Below are 17,164 nucleotides of genomic sequence, written 5' to 3' on the forward strand. Positions count from 1 at the left end.
TGTCAGAGGTAATACTCCTAAAGGAAGACCCTTTCTCTCCATAGCCTTACTCTAGTTTTCTTTTGGAACAGAATTGCATCTGTAGTTGATTTCTGGTTGGGTAGGCCCTGGTATTTATGAACTTCTTGTTCTCTTCTTTCTGGGCCCCAGTACTCTCTCTGCAGTGAGCCGCTGATTGAACTCTGCAGCTCTGGGGCTAGTGGTTCCCTGTTCTATGTGTCCAGCGACGACGAATTCATCATTAAAACAGTCCAGCATAAAGAGGCGGAGTTTCTGCAGAAGCTGCTTCCAGGATACTACATGGTGAGGAGAAGAGGAGCATTGGCTCTGTGCGGGCCACTCCACTGCTGGACAAGTTTGGGGAGTCTGTCTTCAGCAGGGGCAAAACAGTGTCAGGGCTTCTGTCTTAATAATTTAGTTCATTTTTGTGCTTTTCTCCCCATCTCTTTGCCTCTCTATGGCTAAAAGGGGTTTTGTTTGTGTATCCTATTTTAAGTGTTATTTGGCTTAGACTGTCCTACCCAAAGGCCAGATTAAATGATGATTTTGTTTTCTATTCTTAGTTCAGCTCCTACACCGAGGTATGAGGTTGGTTACTGCCCTTGATAATACTCTATCCAATCTTATTCTGACTGATTGCTCTTGGAGGTTCTGGAGAAGTTAGGGAATTCTCCTTTGCCTCCCATTTTACCCAATAATATCCTATACCAAGGGCTAAGAGTTAAGACTTTTTCAACACCTTGTTCTCTTAAAACTCTAAAAGAATATATTCGTCAAACATTCAATATCCTGACTGATTACTGTATTGGAGGGTCTGTGACTCAGCTTGGTGATGATCCCATCATTAGATGCATTGGGAAATTTTAAACAAATAACAGTATGTGGGGTGGGCTTATGAACAGACAGAATATATCTGAATTCTAACTAACAAATGAAGGAAGCGGGGCGGCAGCTTTTGCTCTTGAATTTCACTGAAAATCAGCTAATTTGCTTTCCTTCTTTTTGTTTTCATGCCCTTAGAACCTCAACCAGAACCCTCGAACTTTGCTGCCTAAATTCTATGGACTGTACTGTGTGCAGGCAGGTGGTAAGAACATTCGGATTGTGGTAATGAACAATCTCTTACCTCGGTCGGTCAAGATGCATATCAAATATGACCTCAAGGGCTCAACCTACAAACGGCGCGCTTCCCAAAAGGAGCGAGAGAAGCCTCTCCCCACCTTTAAAGACCTGGACTTCTTACAAGATATTCCTGATGGTCTCTTTTTGGATGCTGATATGTACAATGCTCTATGTAAGACCCTGCAGCGTGACTGTTTGGTGAGTTTGTAAGAATTCCTTCTCTCATAGACACCAGAAATCTCAGTCACTAAACAGGTTAGTTGTTCTTAGGCATCAAATTTGTGGGAGGTAGGACTCTGTTCCTTCACTTCATGTGTCACAGACTTCATTTGAAATAATTTTTACATTAGATCATTGTTATGCCTTTACATTCTTACTTCCTCCCTCTTTCTCCTCCCCCACCCCACCTGGCTTTATTTCCTTTTCTACCTACCTTGGGCCTGATAATCATACATTCTTTTTATTTTCATGGCAGCGCCATCATTCCTCAGTTATCAGTCCTGCTGATAAAATCATACAACTGCATGTACTGGCATCTCTACAGACACATGAAAGCCATCTCCACCTGGGTCCTTAGTTTCCCTCATCTTCCCATTTTCTGCTTCTCTCTGCAGAGATTTCAGATGATTGAAACCATCTGAAGACAGTACTCTTCAAACCACTTTATTTTTTAATTAAAAAAATTTTTTTTAATGTTAAATTTATTGGTGTAATGTTGGTTAACAACATTATATAAATTCAGATGTATAACTTAATAATTGACACCTGAAAAGAAAAAATAATAATTGGTACCTGACAGTCTATTATGTGCTTACCACCGAAGTCCAGTCTCCGTCCATCACCATGTATCTGATGCCCTTTACCCCTTTTGTTCTGTCCTCCACCCCGCCCTTTCCCTCTGGTAACCACCATTCTGTTTTCTGTATGTATGAGTGTGCGTTTTTGTTTCTTTGTATGTTTGTTTTATCAAACCGTTTTTTAACTCCCGTCCCACAGCCTTGCTTCTCAACAAACCACCTCAACTTTCTATTCTGTGCTATCCCTTTGTCCTGCCCTGTTAACCAACTTATAAACATATCTATACTCAACCATCCTTAATCTCCTTTCTTCCCAATTTGGTGGCTTATTCCAGGTCAATCCCTTTTGTCCTCTAGATCCATTTCCTCCTATTTCTTTTTTTTAAAGTATATTTTATTGATTATGCTATAACAGTTTTCCCGATTTTCCCTCTTTATCCCCCCTCTGTCCTGCACCCCCCAACCCTCCCACATTCTCCCCCCCTTATTTCATGTTCATGGGTTGCACATATAAGTTCTTTGAGTTCTTTGTTTCCTATACCATTTTGATCTCTCTCCCGCTATCTTATGCCTACTAATTACGCTTCTTCCCTGTACCTTCCCCCCCTATTCCTCCCTTTCCCCTAGCCACTGAAATCCCTCCATGTGATGCCCATTTCTCTGATTCTGTTCCTGTTCTAATTGTTTGCTTAGTTTTTGTTTTCATTGTTTTTCTTTTTTTTTAGGTTCATTTGTTAATAGTTGTAAGTTTGTTTTCATTTTACTGTTCATAGTTTTGATCTTTTTCTTAGATAAATCCCTTTAACATTTCATATAATAAGGTCTTGGTGATGATGAACTCCTTTAAGTTGATCTCATCTGGGAAGTACTTTATCTGTCCTTCCATTCTAAATGAAAGCTTTGCTGGATACAGTAATCTTGGATGTAGGTCCTTGCCTTTCATGACTTCAAATACTTCTTTCCAGCCCCTTCTTGCCTGCAAGGTTTCTTTTGAGAAATCAGCTGACAGTCTTATGGGAACTCCTTTTAGGTAACTCTGTCCTTTCCTCTTGATGCTTTTAAGATTCTCTCTTTATCTTTAATCTTGGGTAACTTAATGATAATGTGCTTTGGTGTGTTCCTGTTTGGGTCCAGTTTCTTTGGGACTCTCTGGACTTCCTGGAAGTCTCTTTCTTTCACCAGATTGGGGATGTTTTCCTTTATTATTTGTTCAAATAAGTTTTCGATTTCTTGTTATTCCTTTCCTTCTGGCACCCCTATAATTCGGATATTGGAATGTTTCAAGTTATCTCAGAGGTTCCTAAGTTTCTCTTTATTTTTTTGAATTCTTGTTTCTTCATTCTGTTCTGGTTGGATATTTATTTCTTCCTTTTGTTCCAAATCGTTGCTTTGAGTCCTGGTTTCCTTCCTGTCACTATTCGTTCCCTGAATATTTTGCTTTATTTCATTTTGGGTGTCTTTCATTTGTCATCTTCATCCCTTACTCCACCTACCAAAATGGTTGAGCTGCAGCACCAAAGTGAGCTCCTGGAACTGGTGGGAGTAAACCATTCCCCACCTGTTCATAGGTGGAAAGAGGAGAACTACAGGATATCCAGGCTCCACGATGTGACATAATCAGACCTGTCATTGTCTTGCCCCTACCAACCTCTCTATACAGTGCAATTTGCCTCACCTGGCCTTTGCATTTTATGTTCTAGCACGACCAAATTATACCTCTCTATACACATGTAACGTGCTGTTTCATATCTCCAGGCAGTACAATATTCTTTCATTCCTTTGTGTACTTGGACTTATTTTCTCATTTATCCTTTATAAACATATATCACTTCCTGACCGCTCCCGTACTCCCCCTCAATCATGTAAGACGTCCTCTGTTGTACACATTAGATTGCATTGTATTTATTTTTACATTTTTTTCTCTTCCTAAACTATAATATCCTAGAGGACAGACACTCTTGTAAGTATCCTTGTATCCCCCATAAGCAGGCACAGCACCTACAGATGGTAGGTGTTCAGTAAACATTGACCTGAGTTGAAGCTGGTCACGTAAGGTCCTGCCGCAGATCTGCTCCATCACGAAGTGTACTCTTACCAGAGATGCTTTACAGAACAAATTTGTATTTTTTAGATCCTTGAGAATATAATGCTGTTTTTTTAGAGAGATAAAAGGAAAGAACAAATAGCATCTTGTTAGTTGCCTAATTTGTGTTTACTCAAAGTATAGAAAGCTATGGGGATACAAATGAAGAGCAACCAGAGGAGGGTGATAATGCTTTTCTCCAAGGGTAGGAGAACAAAGGATAATTTTATGGTTAGCCCTGGGGGTTTACTATCCTCCAGAATAATTGGATCTGGAAAGCTGTGAGATCCTGGAAAAAAGCCCTCACACCTCTTAAGGCTCAGATCATGTTTTCCTTCCATTAGGTGCTGCAGAGCTTCAAGATAATGGACTATAGCCTCCTGATGTCAATCCATAACATAGATCACGCACAGCGAGAGCCCTCGGGCAATGAAGCACAATACTCAGTGGACACTCGCAAACCAGCCCCCCAAAAGGCTCTCTATTCCACAGCCATGGAATCTATTCAGGGCGAGGCTCGGCGAGGTGGCACCATGGAGAGTGAAGACCAGTGAGTGGGCTCAGAGGCACCAGGAAGGAGAGCATTTCTTTTTGAGGAAGGGATGTAGCTGCTGGGAAGGAGTAGCCTTGATTCAGCAGTTAAGTCAACAATGTTAACGCTTACAGAGACTATAAATGAGCTTTATTAAGAATATATAAGGATGAACAAAAGAGTAACAGAAGCTTAGCTACATGAAACAGACTGACAGCTGCTAGAAAGGAGAGGCGGGACTGGGTGAAAGATGGAGAAAAGATTAACCAAAGACCGATTATGCACAACCTATGGACACAAACAATGATAATGGGGATTGACTTAGGGAGGAGAGGGTGCGGGAAGGGAGAAAAAGCGGGAACAATGGTAATAGAATAAATAATAAAAATAAGCCATAAATAAAAAATATATATATATATGTATATATATATATATATATATATATAAGAAAAGGAAGATGTCTTAAATTTGGGATTTGTAGTACAACTGGGAAGGAGAGCTATTCAAAATTAAAACCTTTTTTTTTTTTTTACAGTTCACTCAGAGTCTTAGACACACATGACTGCTGCAAATTATATTAGAATTTCATCAAAACCAATTTATTACAGACTTTTATGGAAAGCATTTTTCTTACCATAAATGGATCCATCAGGACATGTAGTTACTAAAAGAACAATAAATATTCTTTAGTTGTTTTTTTTTTTTTTTTAAGACAATTTTTTTTTTGTTTATTTTTATTTGATTTTAGAGAGCATGGAAAGGAGGGAGAAAGAGAGGGAGGGAAACATCAGTGTGAGAGAGAAACATCAATTGGCTGCCTTTGGCAAGCGCCCTGCAACCCAGGTATAGCCCTAACCAGGAATCAAACCGGTGACCTCTCGGTTTATGGGATGATGCCTAATGAACTGAGCCATGCTGGCCAGGGCTCATTTTTGAGGTATCCTTTAACAGGACTCAAGAAGCGTGTCTTAGCCCATGCTGTGTAGCTCATTTGGTTAGAGTGTGGTCCTGATACACTATGGTTGCATGTTCAGTCTCTTATCAGGGCACATAGAAGAATCAATCAATGAATGCATGAATAAGTGGAACATATCAGTGTTCTCTCTCTCCGTTTCCCTTTCTTTTTTCCCCTCTCTCTCTAAAATCAAATAAAAATTAAAAAGAAGTAGAAGGGTGTCTTAGAAGAAGGCATAGATTTAAATATGGAAGTTAATTGGGGAAACATCCTGGAATTGCTGAGTAGGGGTGATTTTAGATTCTCTTCAGTGGAAGAGAATCTCCCATCCCTCTTGGGATGGGAGAAGCAGGCAAAGTTTGGAGAGAGAGGTTATAATACATACTCCCGAGAGGCTGGGATCAGAGGAAGGTTCTCACTCTTCCCCAGTTTATGGAAAATAGGACAGTTATGTTTAGTTACCTGCTAGCCAAAAGATTTTCTTACTCTTTCCTTGTTTTCCTCAGTATGGGTGGCATCCCTGCCCGGAATAGTAAAGGGGAAAGGCTGCTGCTTTATATTGGGATCATTGACATTCTGCAGTCTTACAGGTGAGAAACATGGATTCCAAGTTAGGGGGCGGAGTGGGTGCAGATTACCACTCATTTCTCTTTTGGTTGGGTTTGTCACCAAGTTCTCCCTGAAACAAGAACAGTAAGTTGTGATCTGGCTGCTCATCTTCTTGGGTTGCAAGTGGTGATTTATTTTCTTGATTTTTGCCTGTCTCCTGGCTTCCTTACCCCACTACCTCCTCGAACATACTGTGTACCTCTGTGGAAAGCTGAGTCACTTCTCGGAAGCATCAGGGTAGAATCTACCATCTGTCTGACTCTGAAAAACCTGGGAGATGAGTCATACTCCACATTGGGATACCCCTGGAAACATGTTGCCCTTTTCCATGGAGGGAAAACAAGAGGGTCACTGTGTTCTGTGTTCTGTAAGAAGTATTAATTAGCCTGAACTAAGGGTCAGTGAAGTGATGGTGAGGGAAGAGCTGGAATGTTGGACCCCAGTTTTGTTCCTGCAAGGTTTCAGGTACTAATGAGGACTGGACAGTGCTTGGTTTACTGCTTCAGCATGTTATCATCCAATTTTAACCCCTCTCTTACAGGCTTGCTCATCTGTTCCTCCAGCTGTTCTTTTTCAATAAGTGTTCTTCTCCCTGACTTGCCAGGGACATACTAACTACTCTTTTCTGTTGGGATAATTGATCTCCATACTGAGTAAGCACTACCGTGTCCATTCTTTGGAAAGGCAGCATAATAGTGGGAGTACTTTCCCAGCCCCTCTCTTTTAAGGTTTTTCTGTTACCATTGCCTGACTCCTTAAAATAAAAAAGTATAAGGTCATTATTTAAAAACTATGTGAATGCATTACATGCATTTTTCTTGGCAGGTTTGTTAAGAAGTTGGAGCATTCTTGGAAAGCGCTGGTACATGACGGGGTGAGTAGTAGCCAGCGGCTCTTCTGCATCCCTCACTTCTGATTTGCCCCCCTCATTTTTTTCTTATCTTACTTCATTTGTGGGGTCTATACTTGTACTAGGGTTTCAGCCTAGGGAAAATGGCCCCTTGGACTAGATGTCCTCTTGGTGGACCTCCCCCATCTCTTAACTCTGCAGCCATTTCTTCTCCACAGGACACTGTATCGGTGCATCGCCCAGGCTTCTATGCTGAACGGTTCCAGCGCTTCATGTGCAGCACAGTCTTCAAGAAGATACCTTGTAAGTGGCTTCTACCAGATGAACCCCCAATGACTCGCTTATGCCAGGAGATGGTGGCAGGATACCTCTGTCAGGGAACTGCCAAAGCCAGAGGCTTCTGCTCTGCCCACATCCCATGAGAGCTGCTGCCCGTCATGTCAGTCATTCTGTCTGTCCCAGTCGTTTCCACGTTGCTGCTTTCCCCTCTGGCTCTCCCTACATGTGTCATTGAGGTGAGGGGCATTTTTGGGAAATTAGCGGCACTGCAAAAAAAAATGTGGCTGTAGCATCCGTGTCACAGGCTGAGATAGGCGGAGTCAGACTTTCATGGACAAGGATATGACCAGTGTTGTATTTTGCGGTTATAAATCCAATGCCAAGGGGTTTTCAGACTAGGTTCAAATCGTTGGAGAAGCATTTACTGATTTCTGCTTAGCAGGTGTTCTTACTATCTTCCCCTCAACTTTCTTGGTTGAGAAGTGCCAATGTTCTTCTTTCCAAACCTTTCATGCTGCTGCCACTGGTAAATCCCAGCTCCTCCTTCCCATCTCCTCATCATAGGCATCCCTCAGGAAGTCAGAGTGGTCTTAGGCATGCCATACAGTTTTAAGAAACATGGGAAATCCTTTCAAGATCTTTTCAAAGTGATGTATAACGGGGGTGTAGAGTATCATCATAGTGCTGTGTATGTAAGTGCTGTGAGGATATAGTGTGAAAGGGTCATCTTTGTCAGGTTCAACTGGAGGATAATGTTAAAGAACAGGAATTTTGAAATAGAGAACATCTCATCAGGTGGAAGCAAAGCTGTTGAGGTTGCTTGTAGGAGGGGAGAAATAGAAATGTCTCCTTTCCTCTAGGTTTTCCTCTTCTTTTCAAAATGAAGTAAACCGAGATGCCCCTTCCTCTAAAGGCATTCATAGAGCCTGTCTGTGTTGACATTAACCCTTCTTCCTGCTTTGAAGAAAAACACCTTTGTGTTTGTGTTGGGCCGCCAGCAAGCTGTGTGTATGTCTTGGTGATGGTTTCTGAGGTGGGTGCTAAGTAGGCTCTCTCTTTCCCTTTGAAGTGAAGCCCTCTCCTTCCAAAAAGTTTCGGTCTGGCTCATCTTTCTCTCGGCGAGGAGGCCCCAGCGGCAACTCGTGCATTACTTACCAGCCATCGGTGTCTGGGGAGCACAAGGCACAAGTGACAACAAAGGCGGAAGTGGAGCCAGGTCAGCGCCAGGGCTGGGGTTCCCATGTGACTGAGCACTCCCTCCCTTCCTTCCAAGTCCTTATTTACCTAGGACTCTGCTTCCCATTCCTGTTCAGGAAAAGCCAAGTTGCTACATATTTTCCCCTGTATTTCCCCCACCCCATTTTCTCTTCTTTTTTTATTTATTGATGTTCTTCCCCTTTCTTTTTTCCAGGCGTCCACTTCGGTCGTCCTGATGTTTTACCTCAGACTCCACCTTCGGAGAAAATCAGTGAGGTCTCGACTATTCCTGACCCCTGTTTTTCACCTGTAGTTGGAGAGACTTTGCAAATGCTATCTACAAGGTTGGTTCCTTGCCCCTCTCTCCATATAATCATCTCATCTCTCTCTTCAGGTCCTTGGGAACCTCCATAACTCTGTTTTGTTTTGCTTTGTTTTTTCCCAGAGGTCACTGTCTTTTGCTCTTCACTAGATTTTTTTCAGGTTCACCTTCCTTAGAGTTCATCTTTAGTGACTTAGAGAAGTGTATCAACATCTCTGTATCTTTAAGAGGTGGGGAGAAGCCTTTGTGTGCAGCCTTTTCTGATACTCAGTTAAAATACCCTACTAGCCTTTCATCTCCTGGTGAGTTAAGTGAGTTCTCAACTTACGATGTAAGGTTGGAAAGATTCCTGGGCAGTGAAGACAATGGCAGTCAATCTTTCAAAAGAATCCAGTGTAAAGGTTGTGATTTAATTTTGTTAGCTGGTGTGTCAATTCTCTTATTACATCAAAACTTGGTGGCTTAAAAGAACATATATCATAGTTTCTATGGGTCAGGAATCTGGGTGCAGCTTAGCTATGTCCTCTGGCTAAAGATCTTTCATGAAGAAGTAGTTGGCTGGGGCTAGGGTCTCATCTGAAGGCTCATTTCTAAGTTCATTTATGTGGCTTTGGGCAGGATTCAGTTCTTTGTAGGTTGGTGGACTGAGAGCCTTAGTTTCTTGCTGGCTGTTGGCCTCAGTTGTTTGCCACATGGGCCTCTCTACGGGAACTGAGACAGCTGACTTCGCTCAGACTGCATGCACCTAAGCAGAAGCCACATTCTTTTTATCATCCAGTCTCAGGATTGACATCCTAGGACCTGTACTGCATTCTGTTCACTAAATCTAACCCACACTCAAAAGGGAAGGATTACCCAGGGTGTAAATACCAGGAAAGCAGGGATTATTTAGGGCCATCTTAGACATCACCTATTATAATCCACCCTCTGACCCATAGTGATTTACATCCCTCCATGTGCAAAATTCATTCCCGCTCATGGTTTCCAAAAGTTTCACCCCATTACAGCATCAACTCAAAGTCCAGAATTTTGCCATCTAAATTAGCTCCAGATTTGGGTGAGCTTCCCAGGTATTGTTCCTTGAGTGCTGTTCCTCCCAATTTGTGGACCTGTGAAACTGAGGAGACAAGCTATCTTCTCGCCACCCACCAGCGTACAGTGCTGAGACAAGCATTAGATAACCCCTGTATATACTCCTGTATAAAAAGGGGGGGTGTGGGAAGCACAGCGGAATCACTGATCCATAGCTACCTAAAATATAGCCAATACTGGAGTTTCTTTGTTGTGTCTGAAAGCATGGGAATAATTCTCCATGGCTCTCGCCTCTACCTTTGGACTCTTGCTTTCGCCTTCTGAGTCCTCCTTTTTCAAGAAAACAAGAATGTGTTTGCAGCTGAGTACTTTCCTCAGCCTGCTGCTTGCCAGTGGAATTTGGGGGATCCAGGGGTTCTTTTCATTTTGCACTGTTACTATTCCTTTCAGTCCAAGAGGGTGATGTTTCTACTGATACAATACTCAAATATTTCGTGGGCCTCCTGTGAACCTCATTGGCATTTACTCCATTAAATAAAAGCTGCACCTACAAATACCTTCTTGATAAACCCTATGCTTCTTGGAGATCCTGTTGTTGAGAGGATCTGTGACGTATACCCTTATTTCTTAAGGGTTTGAGTTCTTTTCTTTATGACTGAATAGTACTCTGATACATCAACTTGGATTTTTCTGAGGCCTTAAAAAATATTTTACAGTCATACCCTCGGTTTCATCTTTAGACTACATTTTCCTGGCATTTCTGTGTTGTTGGGTTTTTTGAGATTTTATTTATTTTTAGAGAGAGGAATGGAGGTAGAAAGAGGGAGAGAAACATCAATGTGTGGTTGCCTGTAGCGCCGCGCCCTGCCCCACCCTGCCCCCGACCTGGCCTGCAACGTAGGCATGTGCCCTGACTGGAAATTGAACCAGCAACCCTTTGGTTTGCAGGCCTGCACTCAGTCCACTGAGCCATACCAGCCAGAGCTACATTGCCTTGGATTTTATCCTTATTCAGAAGCCTTTTCTCTCTTTCTTTATTTTCTCTCTTTTCTTTTGTCATTTTCAGAGAGAAGGGAAGGGAGGGAGCCAGAGAAGGAGAGAAACATTGATTGGTTGCCTCTTGCACGCTGGCCCGCGACCCAGGGATGTGCCCTGACCAGGAATCAAACCAGTGACCCTTCAGTTCACAGGCCAGAGCTCAACCCACTGAGCCACATCAGTCATGGCTGAAGCCATTTCTTAATTTTAACATTGTTTGCTATCTGGAGAGTCTCAGGATTTTCAAAACCATCAGCTCCTGGCTTTTTGTTCAATAATCCTTCTCTGAATTTACTTTTCTTCTCTCGTATTTTACTATAAGCAGTAAGAAGAAATCAGATAGCACTTTCAGCACTTTGCTTAGAAATCTCCATAGCAAGATCGCCCAGTTTATTAGGCACATATTCTGCTTTCCACATAACTGCAGATGACATTGTGCTAAACCTTTGTTCTATTCCACAACAAGGATCCCCTTTCCTTTGATTTCTAATGAGAGTTTTTTTCCTCACCCTGGACTGTGTGGCTCAGTTGGTTGGAGCATCGTCCCATACACTAAATGGGGATTGGTTGGGGATTCCATTCCTGGTCAGGGCACATACCTGGGTTGTGGGTTCCTGGTTGGGATGCACATGGGAGGCAACCAACTGATGTTTCTCATGTTAATGTTTCTCCTCCCTTTTTTCTAAAATCAATAAACATACTTTTAAGAAGAGGTTTTTTCCTCACTTTCCTTTCAGCCCTCACTAGCAACTCCTTTAAAGTCTAAAATTCTGTAGAATATTCAGGGTACTTTTAAACTTTCATTAAAACTCTCAAAGCCCATTTCCTTCTTCCATAGCCACTTCCACATTTTAGATTTTTGTTATAGCGGTACGTCATTTGCAGACATACTATTATCTATTGTTGTGTGACAAATTACCCTAAATCTTAGAAGCTAAAAACAACAAACATTTATTATCTCATATTTTATGTGGCTTAAGAATGTAGGTGTGGCTTTACTGGGTGCCTTTGGCTCAAGGCCTCTCAGTCAAGCTGTCAGCCAAGACAGTGGTCTCATCTGAAGGCTTACCCAGGGGAGGGTCAGTTTCCAAGCTTACGTAGTTGGCAGGATTCAGTTCCTCCTAGGCATTTGGACTGAGGGCTTGTTCTCTGCTGGCTGTTGGCCCATGGTACTCCCTGAGTTCCTTGTTCCATGGTCCTCTCATGGGGCGACTCACCCAGGGCAACTAGCTTCCCTCATAGCAAACAAGTAAGAGAAAGGAAAGCCCAAGACGAAGCTATGGTCTTTTTGTAACCTAACCTCAGAATCAACATCCCATCATCACCTGTACTATATACACTCTGTTCAGTAGAAGAAAGCCACTAAATCCAGCCCACACTCAAGAGAATTACATAGTGGAATGAATATCAGACAACAGTGATCATTGGGTGCCTGCCATACCTGGGGATTGAAGACAGAAGAGATATTAGGAAATATGTCATGGTTTCAAGAAACTAAATAGTTCATTAAAATAATGTGCTTCTCGGTCTAGTAGCTTCTTAGCCTCTTCTTTCTAAATCCTGGATTAATTCTGAAATGAAATAGGGAGAAGTGGTATAAAATTAGACTTGAGAGGACAGTCCTTTTTCTGTTTTATCTTCTAATTCTTCTACTTACATTTTTTTTCCTTTTGTTAGTTCAGACCTCTTGGAAAAGCTTGAAATTGAAGAGTCAGAGTTCACCCATGTGAGTGTCTGGGATGTGGGGGAGGCAAATGCTATGAAGAGTATAAAGATGATGTACTAATGGAGTGTGGAGCAAGGTGTTAATTGGACAAGTTAGAGGGACTGGGTGCCCCTTAAATCTTGCTTTTGCAAATTTTGCTTGTGGTGCCTTGTACCAGGAAATTGAGGCTGAAAAGAAAGAAGACTTAACTTTGCCAGGTTGAAATGAACTTGAATTCCTCTTCTACCTCCTTATGTAATAATACTCCTCATTCTTAACTTTACACCCTTTCCCTTTTCAGTGAGCAGAAAACCTCAGAAGACCTGGAACAAGATTCTACCATCTCTATGATCCCAAGATGTCAGCACTTGCCCCAGCAATGCTGAGTTTTCTTCTTGGTCATCAAAAAAGGAGTATGATGGTGGCTAGGGAAGCTCTCCAGCTCCTCTCTGAAGAAGAACCTCTTCTCCTTCCTCTTCCTCATGAATGGGCATTAGCGCCTCAGACAGTTGAGGGCACCAGCATCCTCTGCACTCCTGAGCTGGGTGGCATGAGTTTTCAACTGGCCAGCCTTGGTTTCCACAGTTGAGTTGTTTTCACACCCCCATTCTTCCTGCTGGAAATGGGTTTGCTGGACTTAGTGGTTTTCTTCCTTCTCATCTACCTATCACCTGGAGCTGGACTCTCAATTTCCTCAGGACAGACTGGCTGGCACATTATCCTTACTGTAGCTCGTTCTTTCTGGAAGAAGATCCCTGTGGACTTTGGAAAGGTTTTTGGGGGTGTGAGGGTATTTAACCACCTTCCAACCATTTTTTCCACCTGAGAAAGGAAAACAAAAAATAGTGCACAGCACATAATTTTAAGCCAGACAGTTTCAGATCAAAACTCCAGAATGCTGGAGAGATGCTTATTCAGAGGGTTTCCTCTGAGGAGCCCTGGTGTTTGAGAAACAGAAGTGTGGTGATTGCTCTGTCTGGAGCAGCTCCTCCTTAATTCCTCTCTTGATGAATTTCTTAAGGCTGAAGGAATGGAGAGAGTAGGACATGGGGTAATCTTTACCCCTTTTGTTAAAACAGTGGTGCAGTCATGGGGCTAGGAGATGAGTGCCCTTCCTAGGCATGGTCCTCCTCACGCTTGGCCATAATGATTGTTACTATTTTGCATTTTGAAATATATTGTGGTGGTTTTTCTAAGTATGAAGACATCAAATGAATTTTAGGTCCTTCTCCAAAGGAGATTTGTTCCTTGCTCTCCCCACATTGAGCAACAGTGTTTTGCTGTTTGTGGAGCTGAGGTGGAGAGGGGGTCACCTGTGTCTGTTTAACAGGCAGTCCATGTCTATGAGGCTTGAGAATCTCTCTTAAACTCATGGGAGCCAGCAGATTCTTGCCTCGGTGAGGTCACTGCTGAGCCCCCTGTCCTGCCCTCCTCTCTTCATGCAGAGAACTTGGAAATGGGGGCTTATATAATCCCTCTCCTCCTCATCTCCAAGAGTTGCCGTTCTCCATCTGATCCTCCTACTCCTGTCAGGGGGAGAAGGGGACCTGGCATCTCAGGCAGATTGTTAAATTCCCACACTCTCCCCTCTTCACCCCACCCAACCGTAGTAGGTTAGCCCATACCCCAAGTAACTGTCTATATTAGACACCCCCAGCCAAATTCTGGCTGCCTGTCTTTGCTGCCATGTTCTTTTTTACAAGAAGGAAAGAAACAATTCTTGCTATTTTTTTCATAATTTACTATTTATGATGTATTTAAGTGTTTTATTCAAGACAGAGTTATGTAGGGGGTGGGAGGGGTATTTCAGGGAGGCCGGGTCTTAGGGAAGGGGACAGGGAATCAACATTTTTATGAAGTGTCACTATTTGCCTCTCCTTTGTATTGTTCAGAAATGGCAAATGCAATATAAGTGATAATCTGGTTTTAATGTATTAAATTTTCATCAGTTACTGAGACGTCTTGTTTCTCAGTTCTGTTTCATACACCATCTCATCAGCTCCACCACCCAGGCTCAGCTCTTGTTCCCGTCGCGGTGAACGGGTGCTGCATCCTGTCCGGCTTGCCCTTGCTCCAGCTTTCATCTAACGGGCTGAGAGAGAAATGGCTGCTTTCCCTTGCAGCCGCCCCCTTCATCTTAACTGACACTTGACAAGGAAGAGCTATGAATGAATATGAAAGGAATTACTGTAGGTCTGTTGCCTTGGTTGCAACCTACTTTGAGGGAATTAGGAATCCAAAGCTCAAAGTCTTCCTCGGTTCCAGAAGAAATTTCTCAGTTTCGGAGGACAGTGGGAAAAGCAAGCATGAGATTGGTTGGGCCCAGGATTCCCTCCTTTTCTTTCCTTGGACCCATACGGATCTAGGGCAGCAATTTTCAACCTTTTTCATCTCGTGGCACACATTAATTACTAAAATTCTGCGGCACACCAAAAATATTTTTTGCTTACGTGACCAAAAATAGGTATAACTTACTGGTTTACAAAATAATAATGGTAATAGTAATTACCTACCCTTTTTGCTCCAAAGTGAGTTTAAAAAAATCAGGCGCCTATACTTGTACATATGGATTTCTGGTACCAAGAATTAAGCAATTGAGTACAACCTTATGTGATGTGACCGATAAGATGCATCTCTATTACATGACCTAAGTGTGTATGGTTGAAGACGGCATTCACACTGGATGGCGATTGTGTTGACCGTTGCTATTTTTTTACGTCACAGTCCAAGAGATAAGAGGTCAGTGCACCTGACTAAATAGGTATTGCATGTTTTAAAAATTCCTGCAGCACGCTGGTTGAAAATTGCTGCCCTAGGGTATTGGCCTTTAAAAAGCACGGAGACTGCTTCCCTTACCTGTTGTCTTGTTCTGTGAGTAAAGGGTGCTGAGACCCTTTACTGGGATGGGAACTAGACCAAAAGGTGGGGGGCTCATTCCAAGGCATGTGGGTGGAAGAGCTTTGGAGAGAAGTTAATACTGCTCCTTTCTATACCACTATTCCCTGTCTTGGCATCATTCTACAAATATTTATGTAGCAGCTATAGAGAAGGTCAAAGGAAGTAAGTGACCTTCAAGAGTTTACAGTGTCTAGGAGGAGCACGCACACAACGTACACCAAAACATGATAGGGTGAAGGGTTTCAGTTCTCCGAAAGAGTGATACAGAATGTGAAGGTAGAAAAAAATTAGAGGTTACTGTGGGCTAGAAGTATTGGGGAAAGTTTCATTTGAGCACAAGAGCCTAAAGGTATGAGAATGGCCTATTTGAGAGAACAAGGAAGAGCCCGTGATGAAAGTGGTGGCGGGGGACCTGAGTGAGAATATTGGAATAGATACAGGGGAGGTAAGAGTGGAAACCCTCACCACTAGGCTGAGGAATTTTCATTTTAAATTGTAGGCAATATACCCAGGTGGTGTGGCTCAGTTGGGTGGGCATCATCCTACAAACTGAAAGGTTGCCTGTTTGATTCCCAGTCATGGCACATGCCTGGGTTGCAGGTTCAGTCCCCAGTCGGGGGTGTGTGAGAGGCAACTGATCAGATAACTGCAGAAGTTGGCAGAAGGCAACCAATAGACTTTTCTCAACATCGATTTTTCCCTCGCTTCCTCCCTTCTCTTTCTAAAATAAAGCAAATTTTAGGCAATGGAGAACCATAGAATGTTTTTGTCCTAAGAAGGACATAATCAAAACAACAGTTTAAGAGACCTGTTGACAAAGTTTATCATGAAGGGGATAGAAAAAGCAGACCAGTTAGATTCTGATGATTTAGGTGTAAGGTGAATTGGGTCCAGGGTGATGGTGATAGCAATTGGAGAGGCAAGGAGAGAATTGAAATGGTAATTAAAAAACCTTTTACTTTTTAAAATTATTTTAAGATTTTATTTATTTTTAGAGAGAGGAGATGGGAGAATGAGAGGGAGAGAAACATCAATCAGTTGCCTGATCCGGTTGCCTCTCACACCCCCCCAGCTGGGGACTGAACCTGCAGCCCAGGCATGTACCCTGACCACGAGTCCAACCAGCGACCTTTCTCTTTGCAGGATGATGCCCAACCAAATGAGCCACGCTGGTCAGGGCAGAACCTTTTATGATGGGGCGAGTAATTGAAGTGAAGAAATTAAGGATTTTTAAAGATTCATGATACTTTTAAGTGAAAAAAATCACAAAATATAGTACATGTAGAAGTGATGTCAATTGTGTACAACAAACTAATGCACACATTAAAAACAAAATACAGCACAATTTAAACAACGATTATAGCTAAGTGGTGAGATCGGAGTGAGAAGGCTGTATTTAATTTTTTTCTGTATGTTCCACGAAGATGTCAGGGTCTGGGATTTTACCCTGCTTACCCTACTTAACCTACCCAATCAACCAGCAGGATTCCCATGACACAGCAACAGGTGAACTTACAAACCTTTTACTGTTTCATGGGAATCCCACCAGTTGTCTTTCACTTGCCTCAGGGTAGTATCTTCACATGGCATAGAAGCTGTATGATCTGGTCTCATTTCTCCAACTCATTTCCCACTTTGGCTCTAGCCACACAGACCATAGTTCTGATTTATCAGGAATGTGTCTTTGCCTTCTGCATCTTCACACCCCACACCTACCCCTCATCCTAGAAGCCCTAGAAGCTTTG

General features: G+C 42.6%; 1 protein-coding gene across 7 annotated transcripts in view; it reads left to right on the plus strand.

Moving 5' to 3' along the window:
• PIP5K1A (phosphatidylinositol-4-phosphate 5-kinase type 1 alpha) overlaps positions 1-14,479 on the plus strand; it is a 41,261-nt gene extending 26,782 nt beyond the window's left edge. For 2 of the 7 annotated variants that reach the window (XM_045203342.2, XM_045203344.3), the window contains exons 7-16: positions 151-303; positions 1,021-1,320; positions 4,347-4,552; positions 5,996-6,079; positions 6,924-6,972; positions 7,167-7,251; positions 8,297-8,443; positions 8,639-8,768; positions 12,494-12,542; positions 12,823-14,474. In XM_045203342.2, coding sequence (XP_045059277.1) covers positions 151-303; positions 1,021-1,320; positions 4,347-4,552; positions 5,996-6,079; positions 6,924-6,972; positions 7,167-7,251; positions 8,297-8,443; positions 8,639-8,768; positions 12,494-12,542; positions 12,823-12,825 — 1,206 coding nt within the window. In that variant the 3' untranslated portion in view covers positions 12,826-14,474. Of the gene's footprint in view, positions 1-150; positions 304-1,020; positions 1,321-4,346; positions 4,553-5,995; positions 6,080-6,923; positions 6,973-7,166; positions 7,252-8,296; positions 8,444-8,638; positions 8,769-12,493; positions 12,543-12,822 lie in introns of all 7 variants that reach the window. The other 5 variants (XM_024570697.3, XM_045203343.3, XM_045203345.3 and 2 more) reach the window with 5 other exon arrangements.
• The last annotated feature ends 2,685 nt before the right edge of the window (positions 14,480-17,164 follow it).

Source organism: Desmodus rotundus, chromosome 12 (assembly GCF_022682495.2).
Source record: "Desmodus rotundus isolate HL8 chromosome 12, HLdesRot8A.1, whole genome shotgun sequence".
NCBI lineage: Eukaryota > Metazoa > Chordata > Mammalia > Chiroptera > Phyllostomidae > Desmodus > Desmodus rotundus.